This window comes from Salmo salar, chromosome ssa14, assembly GCF_905237065.1.
Source record: "Salmo salar chromosome ssa14, Ssal_v3.1, whole genome shotgun sequence".
In the NCBI taxonomy this organism is placed as follows: domain Eukaryota; kingdom Metazoa; phylum Chordata; class Actinopteri; order Salmoniformes; family Salmonidae; genus Salmo; species Salmo salar.
The window spans coordinates 18409150-18425280 of record NC_059455.1 but is presented as its reverse complement, the minus strand read 5'-3'; the positions used below and the strand labels follow the sequence as shown (position 1 = coordinate 18425280).

The window sequence follows — 16131 nt, the reverse complement described above, 5'->3', positions numbered from 1 at the left end:
CCTGCGATAGCGGAGCCTGCATTCGCGGTAAGCACTGCAGAAGTCGGCTCAACAGGAAATGACGCTTCAGCGATACGGATTGAATAAAGCCCTAACTTCTGCTAGTCTGGTTCTCCGTAGATATGGACTAGCTCACATCCGAACGGTTTGTTATGTCCACGTCAATTCATCACGCATCCCACAGTCATCTCCCACACAAACGGCGGCTTCGTTGCCATATGACACGATTGGAATTAAGCCGTTGTGTTAGCCACTCTGTCCGGGAATGTTAAACATACACGCACAGACACATCAAAATCATTCTCATTCAAAAAAGGCATATCCACATTAAAAAGAATCAGTATAATCCATGAATGAAACAGAATGAACATATGGGCATTTTTAGACCAATCACAACTTTTATTTTCATGACAATTTTCCAAGGCCAAATTACAAATAAATAAGGAAATACTGCAAATAGCCCATGATGTCACAAGGCCAGTAACCCACGCCAAACGAGAAGGAAAAAGACCCACCCCAAAAAACTGGTCAATAACAAAGACTAAATAGGTTTAAATGGAGGTATTACACCTGCACAATTGGTATATCTTTAGGAAATTTGATCATATTAATCCCTCCCCTCCCAACATATTTACTATCAGAAACAATACGAGCGGTCAAATTAATCTGTTCAACAAACTTTGTACCTTGTCTTTAGGTACATCAGTAGTTAAAGTGGATGACTTCACTACTAAAGACATGTAATGTATGTATGTATGTATGTATGTATGTATGTATGTATGTATGTATGTATGTATACTACCGGTCAAAAGTTTGGGGTCACTTAGAAATGTCCTTGTTTTTGAGAAGAAAACACTTTTTTTTGTCCATTAAAATAACATCAAATTGATCAGAAATACAGTGTAGACATTGTTAATGTTGTAAATGACTATTGTACCTGGAAACAGCAGATTTTGTTAATGGAATATCTACATAGGCCCATTATCAGCAACCATCACTTCTGTGTTCCACCAATCTCAACATCAACAGTGAAGAGGAGACTCCAGGATGCTGGCCTTCTAGGGTTTTCTAATGATCAATTAGCCTTTTAAAATGATGAACTTGGATTAGCTAACACAACATGTCATTGGAACACAGGAGTGATTGTTGCTGATAATGGGCCTCTGTACGCCTATGTAGAAATTCCATACAAAATCTGCCGTTTCCAGCTACAATAGTCATTTATAACATTAACAATGTCTTTACTGTATTTCTGATCAATTTGATGTTATTTTAATGAGCAAAATAGTTTGCTTTTCTTTCAAAAACAAGGACATTTCTCAGTGACTCCAAACTTTTGAACGGTAGAGTATGTATGTATGTATGTATGTATGTATGTATGCATGTTGTAACCTCAGATAAACACTCAAGATACAGCACTTTGTATATTCCTATGAACAAATCTTCTTAACCAATTGTAGCCTGGTATGGGATACCAAAGCAGCGGACTGGACAGACATTGGTTGGGAGTTGAATACAAAGAACCAATGTAATATCAGGAACTGTAAGAAGAACTGGAACCAGCCTGCACCTGGGTTCCTCATTTGTAACATTATCAGTGTTTTGGACTACTTCCAAAAACCGAGGGTCCTTTTCAAATGCTGAAATATCCCTTGTGCTAAATATAGAATATCCAAGCTGTTCCTCTTCTACGCTATATACTGTACATTGCTCATACACAGTAATTAATTTGCAAAAAATACATATATGGCAGCCTATAATGTACGTGGAATTCCAAACGAGATTGGCCCAAAGATATTTATGACGCTTTTAATCTTCCTGAAATGAAATCAATAAAAACATCATTTTGTCTGGCATACCATTGACATCTGTATCCAAAATAATTAGAGAAATAACTCACTAAAAGTTGGGAAATGTGTGAAATTTTGGCCTTACCCGGGCCTTATCGTAAATGTCTCAAAAGTACCCTTTTTAATTTCGTTCCGTATTGGATATTGTTTAAAAACAATATACTCTACAAGTACATAACATTTCCAGAGTGGTCGCTCTGCTACTTTTGAAATGATGATATATTTCTGGAGCACCAACACAGTTAATGTGGTTACGGATTCAGAACTCTGCTGGTGATTCGCACAGTTGGTTAATGGCCTATAATGTCAATTCATTTATAAAATGGGTCATATCTTCAAAAGGCCTGGGTAAAGCCAAAATGTCATGAACTTTCCAACTTCAAAATCAATGATTTCAACTTTAAAAGGTACGCCAAACCTCCTTACCCCAAAGTACCTTTCCAAGGATTACATATCTTTGGGTAAATCTCATATGGAATTGCCCGCATGACTTTATGCATGACTTTTCATCTTGTATTTTATTTCTGAATACATTATACGTCACAAATGTATATAGTGCAGGAATCATGCATCCCAAATAACTTCCTGGAGACCTAAATCTGTTCACCTGTAGTGCCTTATTCTTCACCATTGTATTTTTCTTTTACAAGGCCAAAATATTAGTCTTCATTACTATAATTGGTACAGTACTTTCACAATACAGAAAAATAAGTATGGAGTCATATTACTGCCAACAGATTTGAATGAATTCAAGATGATTGAATTCAGATTAAATTTCTGTTGGCACTACTGTCACACCATAAAGAGGCTATATGTTACTACTTCTGCAACAATGTTTTCTGTCCGTCCGCCTGTCCTTCTCTAGGTTTTCTTTGTACATTTAATTGGAAAGAGACAGGCCGGTACCCACACATTCATACACTGTGAAGGGGCTCTCTCTCTCTCTCTCTGTGCATTTTTCCTTTACATACTTTAGTTTTAGAATTTGCATTTCGTATAAATATTGCACATTCAATCTGCATTTCATATTTCATCAATAATAGTAACAGTAGCTAGAGCTATGACAAAGAAATAGGACAATGCATTACTGTAATACGAACAGGGATTTCAGAGTAGATAGGACTATCGTTGGATGACACAATCACACAGTCTGCCAAACAGCAACTAAAAAGGCAAACAGCTACAGATCTGGACTGGGATTCATTGGTTCTCCTAGAGACATCCATGCGGTACATAGGTCATCATTTCATGGAGTAAAATGGCAGGTTTAGGCCAATTTCGATAAAGACAATCCACGTGGTTTATGGAACCAGATAGTTCAGGTGATAACATGGTTTATGGAGCCACAGACCTGGTTTAGCAGGATACTGTGTACGTAACATCGTTTTGCTGGAAGAAACATTGAAAGGTAACAGACTAGGTCAGGTGGGGTGGGCATGCAGCGGGCTTCACAGAGACATAGGGAACTTGGAACAAGCTCAGGGTCAGAGAACGCACACACACACACACCCAAACATCAGCACACGCACAAACCACACATGCACACATACACCCCCCTTTAAATCTGGACATTATTATACAGATTAAAAGATGAACCAGTGGCAGACTGCCTCCTACTGGTTAAGTGACAGAATAGAAATGAATAAGGGTCTCAGTAGGATTGGTGTCACATGCTGAGAAGTTGCCCTTTAGGCACAGATCAAGGATCAGCTTGTCCTCTCCCCATCCTAGCCTCAACCACAGGTAAGAGAAACTAAACTTCGATCAGCTTTACGGGGCAACTGCATCCTACTTCCCTGTAGCCCCCCTGGACAGCTCACCATCATTACTAACCTGGTCCCAGATCATTTCTTGCCTTGGTCAAATCATGACATCCCACAAATAGTCAGAGGAGGTGGCTAAAGTACAAACCGATCCAGGATCAGGCTACATTACGAGAAACAGGTTCCTCCAGCCATTCCAGGCACATCACATCAGCCCATAGCCACACACAGGGGCACAGAGCAGGGAGGAGATTCCATCACTGGCACACTGTAACAGAGTGACATAGGACTTAATCTAGTCAAGTCAGTAAACACATACTCTTCCATAGAATAGAAGCAACCTTCAGGACATAGAGGCAGATGAGGGAGAAGAATTTAGGAAATTCACATGAAAAAAAAAATTTGAAGAAAAGAGGAAAACATTTTTTTGTTGAAATGTCAGTTTGGTAACAGATAAATGAGAAACAAACCATTCAGAAAAATATAACAAATAAGGAAAGCAAATTAAAAATGTGAGTCGCATTCCAAAATCTCATGGTTTCGCAAAACACTGATTTCTCTCAGACACAAGATGTTCATCGAATAGGTTTCGGAAACGAACCAAGACAAACCGATTACGTTAAAGAAAGAAAAATAAGGAAACATGAACAAAACATCACCACATCCCAAAACATTTACACAATAAAAGAGATCCCTGCATAGATTCAAACCTGGATGTGGAACGCTTAAACTGAAGGGCCTCATTTTTCAGAGTCGTATTCATTAGTGCACAACATAGCAAAACGTTTCTTGTTGGACAAGTTCAGGTAGTCCCTTCCCTGTTTCAGTCAGTTTTCTTCCATTTGATGCCTAATGAACACGATCCAGGCCACATTCACACAAAAACCATCCTTTCTACTATCAGGTGTCTGGACTACACACAGAGGCCAAAGACCATGCTAGACGGAGGATAGGAGAGAGAAGGGAAGGAAAAAAAGGAGAGGAGCGGAGAAGTGGGACAAGACTAACGTGTCATTTTCCGTGTCTCGGACCGAGTCACGCCATGATGCCAGCGTCGTCATAGCAACACACAGACCCCAAAAACTTTTGACGTAGACAAGCAACTGATGTTGCTCCTACTGGCTTGGCCCCCCTGGGTTTTGTCTTGGGAAGGGGGGGGGGGCTGTGTCTGTTTGCGTGTTACTTTCCGCCGTACATTCTCTCGATGTCTTCCTGATAGTGTGATTTGAGCTCCTTGCGTTTGAGCTTGAATGCGTCGGTCACCAGGCCAGTCTCCGGGGTCCAGGGCTCTGCACTAAGGCGGATCTTCCTAGGGATCTCAAAGCGCTCCAGTTTGGCTGTGGGGGGGGAACAACACCGGACTTTAGAGACGAATGCATGGGCTGGGCGTTGCGAAATACAAGTCAACGCTAGGGCCAAAAAGATGGCGAAACAATACTCATATGTTACAACCAGAAACCTCTACTCCTCCCTCCATCCGTCTCCCATCGTCCTCTCCATCCCTCCATCCTACCTGACAGAGCGGCCTCTGTGATGATGTGGAGAACGTCTCTCTCCATGTCAGGGTTGTTACAGATCTCCTCCCAGCTGCCCCGTAACCCTCTCTGCTCCGCCAGCGCCATCAACTGCTTCTGATTGGGCACCACGAAGCCAATCACGTACGACTGGTCACTGGGACGGAGAGAGTTAAGGAAATGGAGAGATAAAATAGTGCTATTGATTTGTATAATTCCCCTTTTATATTATTATCATCATTCTAGTTACTGTTATAATGAAAGGCAAAGATGGAGAGAGAAAGACGTGCCAGAATAGGATGAAGGATAGAGAGAGCAGTGAGTCGGAAAGACAAAGAGAGAGACAGGAGATTGGTAGAAAGTGGGTGACAGACAGCAGATGGAGACATTGTGACTAGAGACAGAACAAGTTGACAAGGAGAAACAGACAATCAATGTTTTATACTGAGTGTACAAAACATTAAGAACACCTGCTCTTTCCATGACAGACTGACCAGGTAAATCCAGGTGAAAGCTATGATCCCTTATTGATGTCACCTGTTAAATACACTTCATTGTGTAGGTGAAGGGGAGGAGACAGGTTAAGTAGGGTTTTTAAGCCTTGAGACAGTTGAGACATGGATTGTGTATGTGTGAGAGGGTGAATATTTAAGTGCCTTTGAACGGGGTATGGTAGTAGGTGCCAGAGGCACTGGTTTGTGTCGTGAAGAGGGCACAACAAAACAGTCCCCTCAGGAGACTGAAAAGATTTGGCATGAGTCCTCAGATCCTCAAAAGGCTCTACAGCTGCACCATCGAGAGCACCCTGACTGGTTGCATCACTGCCTGGTATAGCAACTGCTCGGCCTCCGACCACAAGGCACTACAGAGGGTAGTGCGAACAGCCCAGTACATCACTGGGGCCAAGCTTCCTGCCATGCAGGACCTCTATACCAGGGGGTGTCAGATGAAGGCCCTAAAAATTGTCAAAGACTCCAGCCACCCTAGTCATAGACTGTTCTCTCTGCTACCGCACGGCAAGTGGTACCAGAGCACCAAGTCTAGGTCCAAGAGGCTTCTAAACAGCTTCCACCCCCAAGCCATAAGACTCCTGTACATCTAATCAAATGGCTACCCAGACTATTTGCATTGCCACCCCTCTTTTACACCGCTGCTACTCTCTGTTATAATCTATGCATAGTCACTTTAATAATTCTACCTACATGTACATATTACCTCAATTACTTCAACTAACCGGTGCCCCGCACATTGACTCTGTACCGGTACCCCCTGTATAAAGTCTCGCTATTGTTATTTTACTGCTGCTCTTTAACTACCTGTTACTTTTATTTCTTATTCTTATTCATATTTTTTAAACTGCATTGTTGGTTAGGGCTTGTAAGTGAGCATTTCACTGTAAGGTCTACACCTGTTGTATTTGGCACATGTGACTAATACAATTTGATTTGAGAACTGCAACGCTGATGGGTTTTTCACGCTCAACAGCTTCCCGTGTGTATCAAGAATGGTCCACCACCCAAAAGATATCCAGCCAACCTGACACAACTGTGGGAAGCATCGGAGTCAACATGGGCCAGCATCCCTGCGTGACGCTTTCGTTCATAATATTAGCAAGGTGTTCTTAATGTTTTGTACACTCAGTGTTATAGCGAGAGACTCCAGTCACCCGAGCGGTATATAATATGTGCATTGTTACCTGTTTGCGTAGGCGCAGATGTTGTCTACGAAAGGGCAGTTCTTCAGCATGGCCTCCACCTTCCCCAGAGATACATACTCCCCAGCCTGGAGCTTCACCAGGTCCTTCTTACGGTCTACACAGAAGGAACACAATGATTGCTAAGGTAGATTTCTATACAGCTGCCTTTGAGAGGAATTTATCTGTCGTTTATATATGTGAATCCTTTCATATTTGATTGTTTTTGACAGAGACGGGTATGAAATGAAGTGGATACAGAGAGAAGGGGAGGAGTACGGCTGGTAGATTCGGATTCGTATCCACGTAGACAAGGGAATCATCCTCTATGTGCCCAAGGCCTCAGTTAACTGTACTGGTCTGAATTGTTAGTTCACCTGGGGAAAATTTGGAGGATCTGGCGCTTTCATCCTGACTCGTACGTATTTAAATCCACAGATCGACAGACTAAATATCATAGGGCTCTCTCTAAAAACGGGTATTTTTTCTGGGCCGCTCACCGATAATCTTGAGGCACCCGTCTGGGTGAAACTCCCCGATGTCTCCTGTACAGAACCAGCGCTGGCCGTTGCTGTCCACGAAGAAGTCCTCGCGGTTCTTCACCTCGTTCTTGTAGTAACCCATAGTCACGTTGGGCCCGCCGATTACAATCTCCCCTCTCGGGTGTGGCTTGTCTGTGCTGTAGTAACCGCCTGGAGAAGATCAGGAGAAGAGGACGAGGTCTATGCCCAAAGCATCTTCAGCCCCGTGTCCATCCCTTCCAATATACCTTTCATCCACCCTAGCCCCCAACCCCACTCACCTCCACCCTCCCAGCCCTCCCCCTAATATCACAGATTCTGCAGTGCCAGTGCTATGGAGGGACTCACCCTCCTCCCAGTCCTTGAGGGTGATCTCGGAGCAGATCAGAGGAGCGCCGACCCGGCCTGTGCTATAGTCCCACACTGACAAATAGAGAGAGGAATAAAATACACGTGAGAACAGCATAGCATATCACATTACTGTGTACAATCACCTGGCTTTCTCTGTTGTGCCCCCATTCATCTCTTCCATCAGGCAGCAGAAGTCTACACATTTCCTTCTCTTTTACCCTCCCACCCTTCTTCTTGGACCTACCGCCTCCACCCACCCTCCCTCGCCCACTCTCGCTGATGGTGCCAGCTCCGCAAGGTCTCGGTGAGGCCGTAGCCCTGGCCCTCTTCCTCCTTCCCGTGCCCTTCACTCCGTTCCATCCCCCTTACTCATCCTTCCCTTCCCTCGCTCCTTCCCGCTCGCTTACTCTCGCTGATGGTGCCAGCGCCGCAGGTCTCGGTGAGGCCGTAGCCCTGGCCCACGGGACAGCAGAGGCAGATGTTCATGAAGCGCTGGGTGGCGGCGGAGAGGGGCGCTCCGCCCGACAACAGCACCCTCATGTGACCCCCCAACAACGAGCGCACTTTCCTAAACACCAGACTGGAGAGAGAGGGAGAGAAAGAAAGAACAAGAGGATGACAGTGAGACAGAGGATGAGAATAACACCAAGATAAACAACAAGTCATTCATAATAACCTCTGTGTGAACCTTAGGTTTCTGTTTAACGCAGGAACCGGCCACAGCGATATCGAGAATGTCGGTGTGTGAGTCTCCATTAAGGCTGTCGCGTTGCATTATTGCATATGCATAGGCCTATATATGAGCCCAAGCCTGAAAAAAACCCAGAATTAAAATAATGATTATAACATTCATTATACAATACATAGCCTACTGCATATTACGCGCCGCAGAAAAACATAAAAAACTGATTTAAGACTTCTTTAATTGGTCTAGCCTATATTCGAAAATTAAACAAATTCTAGTAATGGCCTTTGATTGTAGACTGTATTATTATGCATACTGGATGGACTGGTTACCTTATGCTACGCTCCAACATTTCTACCCATGAGTCTGGGAGAGAACGTAGAGGCCAAGGCAATGTTGTTGGTGCATTGATTGTGCGGGGCGGCTTACAGTTAGTCTACAATTATAGTGAATTTGTATTTGATTTTGAATAGCCTAGTAATAGAGAATGTATTATATTTTAGAATTCATTGGGTGACACTTTACCTTTCACTACAGAATATCTCACCACTGTGCGTTTCCATCTCCTCCCCTCTCTCCTTCATTCCTTTCTCAAGCGCGCAGGGAGAGGGGCTGTCAACAGTTTAATTAAATACTCTATATTTCATTGTGAAAACATGTTATTTTCGATGTTCTCGAACAGATTTCACTAGGTTTCCTAAATTAAGTACTGGGTAGCTGCAGGAACAGGCTTGGAGAGCCCATGGCATAGAGAGTTTAGGCGCAATATCACCTGTCATGCAGTGAGATGCTCCTCAAACATGCTCCTCAAACAGTGGTTGATGCCTGGAGTGAAATAACTGCAGTAGCCTACCCGAACCAACAGGCGGGAAAGCGACCTCCATTCACTATTCGTGTGCATAGGAGGATTATGTCTTTTTCTCTTCCTGCCCATTTGATAATGGGCCATTCTAAATATAAACTAATGTGAACATATTAGTAAAGACAATATTACATTGAGAATAGTCTGATGGGTGATAATATGATCACTTGATGAGAGAACAGTTTGTTCAGCCTGAGGTAATGAACAGAGCACAAGCTTTTTTCTGCGACGTTGTTAAATCATCAACAGCCTTTAGTCGTACCATGAGGCCCATTATATGTTTGATTTATAAGACATTCTAAGGTTTGTATCTCTCACAAGTAAAGTTGCCAAATAACTCAATCTAGCGTATAGGACCTGTTTCAAATGATCCCTTTTACACTCAACAGAGCCACTTCATCTGCGCACTCGCTGCGGAATGCGAAAAATATCCTTTCTATTTTATTCAGCTAAGTTCAATTATATTCCTCTTACTATTAAATATTATAATATAAAATAACGGCACGGGACTTAAAGGCATAACTTGTCAGCTAAACCAACACGCCTACAGCCAACAGGATAACATACCAACTCATATTCTGTTCTTCTGAAATACATTTTCTTCATATCATGTTTCTTTAGACCTACCTAAAATAAATTATCGAATTATTGTTATGGTGTATATTAAATTGATTTCTTAGACTTGTTAAAAATGTAGATGTTCCAAAGGCACATCAGCGGCTTGTATGTGTGAAGGCCTGGAGAAGCTAAACGTGGTAATGTTAATGAACGGTCAATTACCGTGAGACCGGCAGTCTTTTGCATGACAATAACCGGCTGACAAAATGTCACAGCCCTAGTTCAACCTCCTGGAGACTGTCCATCAATCATTACCCATTGACTGTGTGTGTGTGTGTGTGTGTGTGTGTGTGTGTGTGTGTGTGTGTGTGTGTGTGTGTGTGTGTGTGTGTGTGTGTATGCGTGTGTGTTTGCTGTGTTACAGGTGTGTGTATGACCTGTCACAGAGCGGGGTCTTGTAGCCCTTGGTGATCTGTTCCATCTTATAGTTGTAGGCCAACACAAAGAGGGTTCTCTGCACACTGCTCATCTCCTCCACCTTGGTCATCACATTCTTATAGATCCGGTCCATGATCTCCTACAGGAGGGAGAACGAGGGACAGAGAAGGAAAGAGGACAAAACACCACCTCAATTAAAAAATAAATAATCATTCTGTGCGTATCTCTTACTCAGGTCATATTTAACAGAATATTAACGGCTTATATATATATATTCTACGGTAGCTTTAGCGCTTACCGGTACAGCAGCCATGAGTGTAGGTTTTAGAACACTGGTGTCTCCTTTACTGCCCTTCTTAATCTTAGTCGACTGGGGAGGAAGAGAGGAGAGAGAGATGGATCAGACTAGGAGTAGAGCACAGCTAGGCCTGTTCTCTAATAGAGGAGGAGGTCCAATAGAGGGTTCCTACATACCGTGTGTGTTGTCGAGCCTTGGTTTACTGTCTCGCTCTGTGTGTGTGTGTGTGTTCGTTCACCTGGTCTGCTAGCGTCTGTGGGGAGGAGTATCCGATGCAACAGCCGTGAGAGATGCACACCATCTCTGCACTCAGCTCCAGAACATGGGCCAGCGGCAGGTACCCAATGTAGGTGTCTGTCTCACTGCACGAATGGAAACAAAAAACATTTTATTCAACTGCCAAACATACAGAAACTATATATATATGGAATCATGTAGCAACCAAAAAAGTGTTAAACAAATCAAGATCTATTTCATATTTGAGATTCTTCAAAGTAGCCAGCTTTTGCCTTGACAGCGTTGCACGCTCTTGGCATTTTCTCAACCAGCTTTAATCACCTAGAATGCATTTAAATTAACAGGTGTGCCTTTCTTTTCTTCTTAATGCGTTTGAGTAAATCAGTTGTTTTGTGACAAGGTAGGGGTGGTATACAGAAGATAGCTCTATTTGGTAAAATACCAAGTCCATATTATGCCAAGAACAGCTCAAATAAGCAAGGAGAAACGACAGTCCATCATTACTTTAAAACATGAAGGTCAGTCAATGTGGAATATTTCAAGAACTTTGAAGGTTTTTTCAAGTGCAGTCGCAAAAACCATCAAGCGCTATGATGAAACTGGCTCTCAATGAGGACCGCCACAGGAAGGAAGACCCAGAGTTACCTCTGCTGCAGAGGATAAGTTCATTAGAGTTACCAGCCTCAGATTTCAGCCCAAATAAATGCTTCACAGAGTTCAAATAACAGGCACATTTCAACACCAACTGTTCAGAGGAGACTGCGTGAATCAGACCTTCATGGTCAAATTGCTGTAAATAAACCGCTACTAAACGACACCAATAAGAAGAGACTTGCTTGGGCCAAGAAACATGAGCAATGGACATTAGACCGGTGGAAATCTGTCCTTTGGTCTGATGAGTCCAAATTTGAGATTTTTGGTTCCAACCGCAGTATCTTTGTGAGACGCAGAGTAGGTGAATGGATGATCTCTGCATGTGTGGTTCCCACCGTGAAGCATGGAGGTGGTGGTGTGATGGTGCTTTGCTGGTGACGCTGTGATGATTTATTTCGAATTCAAGGCACACTGAAGGAAAAGCAGTCAACAAGTGCTTAGCTTATGTGGGAACTCCTTCAAGACTGTTGGAGAAACATTCCTCAAGAAGCGGGTTGAGAGAATGCCCAAGAGCGTGCAAAGCTGTCATCAAGGCAAAGGGTGGCTACTTTGAAGAATCTCAAATATAAAATATATTTTGATTTGTTTATCACTTTTTTTCTTACTACATGATTCCATATGTGTTATTTCATAGTTTTTATGCATTCACTATTATTTTACAATGTAGAAAATAACCCTTGAATGAGTAGGTGTCCAAACTTTTGACTGGTACTAATATAGAGAAGAGAAAGGAGATGAACAGCAGGACACTCAGAGATATTCATGAGATGAGAGAGAAAGAAAGAGATACGTTTACATTCTGTAGGGCAAATGGTGGCAGAAAGAAAGAGAGAGAGAAAGAGATTAAAAGAGAGAGAGAAAGAGAGCGAAAGCGAATGAATGAGGAAAAGAGAAAAGGAGAAAAACAGTGATCAGGGCACACAGGGGGGAAAGAGAGTGGCAGTGAGAGAGAGAAAAGTCAAAAACAATTAGCAGTCAATCTAGAAGACACCATAGTACTCTGTACGTACTCCAGGTCTGGGATGCGCTCTGCCATGCCTGTGACGCCCGCGATGATGTTGCTATGGGAGATCATGACGCCCTTGGGGATGCCCGTGGAGCCGCTGGTGTACATGATGACAGCGATGTCAGAGGGCACCGGCCGCTGGCGCGCCACCGCCACTACAGACGCGCGCAGAGAGAGACAGAGAGAGAGAGAGAGAGAGAGAGAGAGAGAGAGAGAAGGGGAGGCAGCAGGGAAGTTAAAGAGGTCACACAGAAAGACTTTTGGGTCAGAACATTGCACATTGCGGGAGCATCAGAGAACGGCTATCGATCTTTCTTTCAAGAGAGGGCATGCACATAGCACAGGGCTAATACAATCTGATAGGATATGACAGAGAGGGCTATTCAGGTACAAAAAACTATGATTCTGGAAGTCAGATCACATTTGAGTCGCTAAGACCACAGGGCAGAAGTACTGTACCGAGTCAGACAACACGTAGACCCAAACACACACACACCCCTCACACACACACACCCACGCTCTCCCTCCTTACTGTTGTCGGGTCTGGAGCCCAGCTCTTGCACGGCGTCCATGTTGTGGACCATGATGCCGCGGGGGAAGCCGGGCAAACTGGTTGGCTTACTGTCCACCACGATGATGTGCTGCAGCCGAGGCACCTCCAACAGAATGTCCTGGGAGGAGACGGCAGGAGGAGAGGGAGGAGAGAGGGAGAGAGAAAGTAGCTATTGACTGGAGATTGCAGTCGGACTGCTTAGAATCAATGTAGTCTATGATCTACAAATCATCTCGCATTCTAAATAACTGCTCATTATGCCATTAAGACTAGCAATTCTACGCATTGCCTTGACATTCAGTGTGTTTGAGGGGATCTGTTTGTACAACACTTAGACTGTCTGCTCAAGGACTGTAAGTGGGCAACTGTTCCAACGCATATTTAGGGGTGAAAACTATTCAAAATGTAGTCATGTTTTTAAATAAATAAATAAATAAATAAATAAATAGGCAAGACTATTTAAAATGTGGGAAAGTTGTATTATCTGGCTGGAGTGTGTACTGTCTCATATGGCATTGCAGGAAGTGATCAGGACAAGGCGAGCAGAGCTTACCTTGAGACGGCTGTGTAGCAGGTCTTTGCTGGTGATGATGTGGGTGATCTCAGTCTCGTTCAGACCGTGGGCGATGGCCGCTCCGCCCAGAGTAGAGTACAACGTCACCACTGTCAGAATGACACAGACTGGAGTTAGAGATTCATTGTGTGTGTGTGTGTGTTGCAATAGTGTGCTACTGTCTAACATAAACACTCACATGGGAAGTTGTATATGAAGCAGGCCTGTGCTGCTATCATCCACTCGGCCCTGGTCTCACAGAAGATGGCGATGTTACACTGAGGCCTCTGGCCCAGCGCGGCCAGCCCACTGCCAAAACACACAGCTGCCTGGTAGGTCTCCTCATACGACATCCACTGATACTCCCCCAGGATCACCTAGAGATAACACAACCACATACACTGTTAACACTAATATACTGCTGCCTGGTGGGTCTCCTCATACGACATCCACTGATACTCCCCCAGGATCACCTAGAGATAACACAACCACATACACTGTTAACACTAATATACTGCTGCCTGGTGGGTCTCCTCATACGACATCCACTGATACTCCCCCAGGATCACCTAGAGATAACACAACCACATACACTGTTAACACTAATATACTGCTGCCTGGTGGGTCTCCTCATACGACATCCACTGATACTCCCCCAGGATCACCTAGAGATAACACAACCACATACACTGTTAACACTAATATACTGCTGCCTGGTGGGTCTCCTCATACGACATCCACTGATACTCCCCCAGGATCACCTAGAGATAACACAACCACATACACTGTTAACACTAATATACTGCTGCCTGGTGGGTCTCCTCATACGACATCCACTGATACTCCCCAGGATCACCTAGAGATAACACAACCACATACACTGTTAACACTAATATACTGCTGCCTGGTGGGTCTCCTCATACGACATCCACTGATACTCCCCCAGGATCACCTAGAGATAACACAACCACATACACTGTTAACACTAATATACTGCTGCCTGGTGGGTCTCCTCATACGACATCCACACATACACACACACACACACACACACACACACACACACACACACACACACACACACACACACACACAGAGATTGGTAGGCTGTGGACATCTGAGGGGTGGAATTTAGATTAGAAGGATTGGTTGATTTGATTTGCACTTGGGAGTCTAGTATAAATAGGAAGAGGCTATATGTATACAGCGCAGGGCTGTCCCCGACTAAGAAAAACCTTAGTCGAGCTAGAGTCGTCAGTCTATTAGTCTACATTTGAAATGCATGCATTTTTCCACAGACACCACCTATGTTTGAATAAGCTTGTCTGATGCTTTAGTCACATTGTTTGATTAAATAATTAAGACACACTAATGACTCAAGAGGGAAACCGATGGCCACGCGATGCTAAAACAATAAAAATGACAGCGAGTGCCTGTGTGACTGAGTAAGGTTGTCGCTCTCTCTCCTCCTTGCTGCAGTGAACAAGCACCACAGCACAGCAAGTGTTTATCCAGCTGTCCGTGCTGAAGCTGCACCATCATTACAGCCATTTCGTTCCTTACCTGATTCTCTGACCGAAAAGTTTGTTACCAAAATCCCTCATTTGTTTAGGAATAAAACATTCCCTATTCCCTCAACTCCTGCTCTCTTTACGTGAAACATGGTTATAATGTTTCACATTATAAAATTGGTTATAAACTCTGAACACAGCAAAATGGATGCGGAAGACCTGAAAATGAAACTTGAAATGGGGGAATGTTTACTGATTGCTCAAGAGGGAAAGGGGAAGTCAGATGTGTGGAAGACGTGACTTAGCCGTGTAAACTACTGCAGGTCCAGATAAAGGAGGGTCTGTTATAGCCAGCACTGTGTGAATATTAGGCCTGTGTGTGCCCAACAGGTGCTGTTAGATTACATTATTATTATTATTATTTTCGGACCATTTGGAACAGTATCAACACTAAATCAATGGTAAGTAATACCAGAGAGTTTGTAAAAAAAAAAAAAAAGCCTTTATTACAGCATAGCAATAAAATAAGATTGGTGATGCAGCATAGCAATGATTGGCGCTAACAGAATCAGTAGGCTATTAAACAAAACACCCAAACAGGCAGAAGCAGGATATTTCTTATCCCTGTAGATACACTACATTGGGCTCCCGAGTGGCGCAGCATTCTAAGGCACTGCATCTCAGTCCCTGAGGCGCAAGAGTCCCTGGTTCGAATCCAGGCTGTATCACAGCCGGCTGTGATTGGGAGTCCCATAGGGCGGCGCACAATTGGCCTAGCGTCATCCAGGTTTGGCCAGGCTAGGCCGTCATTGTAAATAAAAATGGGTTCTTAACTGATTTGCCTAGTTGAATAAAGGTTAAGTAAAATTGATACACTACAAGTATGTGGACACCTGCTCGTCGAACATCTCATTCCCAAATCATGGGCATTAATATGGAGTTGGTCCCCCTTTGCTTCTATAACAGCCTCCACTCTTCTGGGAAGGCTTTCCACTAGATGTTGGAACATTGCTGCAGGGACTTGCTTCCATTCAGCCACAAGAGCATTAGTGAGGTCGAGCACTGATGATGGGCGATTAGGCCT

General features: G+C 43.7%; 1 protein-coding gene across 3 annotated transcripts in view; it reads right to left on the bottom strand.

The window, feature by feature from the left end:
* Nucleotides 1-1793: 1793 nt before the first annotated feature.
* The window catches only part of LOC106568845 (fatty acid CoA ligase Acsl3), a 30673-nt gene continuing 16335 nt past the window's right edge, over nucleotides 1794-16131 (bottom strand). For all 3 annotated transcript variants that reach the window (XM_014139568.2, XM_014139570.2, XM_014139569.2), the window contains exons 3-15: nucleotides 13736-13913; nucleotides 13537-13646; nucleotides 12963-13101; nucleotides 12435-12585; nucleotides 10772-10895; nucleotides 10534-10605; nucleotides 10235-10374; nucleotides 8100-8272; nucleotides 7690-7764; nucleotides 7321-7512; nucleotides 6824-6938; nucleotides 5127-5284; nucleotides 1794-4950 (exon numbers count right to left, since the gene is read on the bottom strand). In XM_014139568.2, the coding sequence (XP_013995043.1) occupies nucleotides 4793-4950; nucleotides 5127-5284; nucleotides 6824-6938; nucleotides 7321-7512; nucleotides 7690-7764; nucleotides 8100-8272; nucleotides 10235-10374; nucleotides 10534-10605; nucleotides 10772-10895; nucleotides 12435-12585; nucleotides 12963-13101; nucleotides 13537-13646; nucleotides 13736-13913 (1785 nt within the window). In that variant the 3' untranslated portion in view covers nucleotides 1794-4792. The remainder of the gene's footprint in view (nucleotides 4951-5126; nucleotides 5285-6823; nucleotides 6939-7320; nucleotides 7513-7689; nucleotides 7765-8099; nucleotides 8273-10234; nucleotides 10375-10533; nucleotides 10606-10771; nucleotides 10896-12434; nucleotides 12586-12962; nucleotides 13102-13536; nucleotides 13647-13735; nucleotides 13914-16131) is intronic.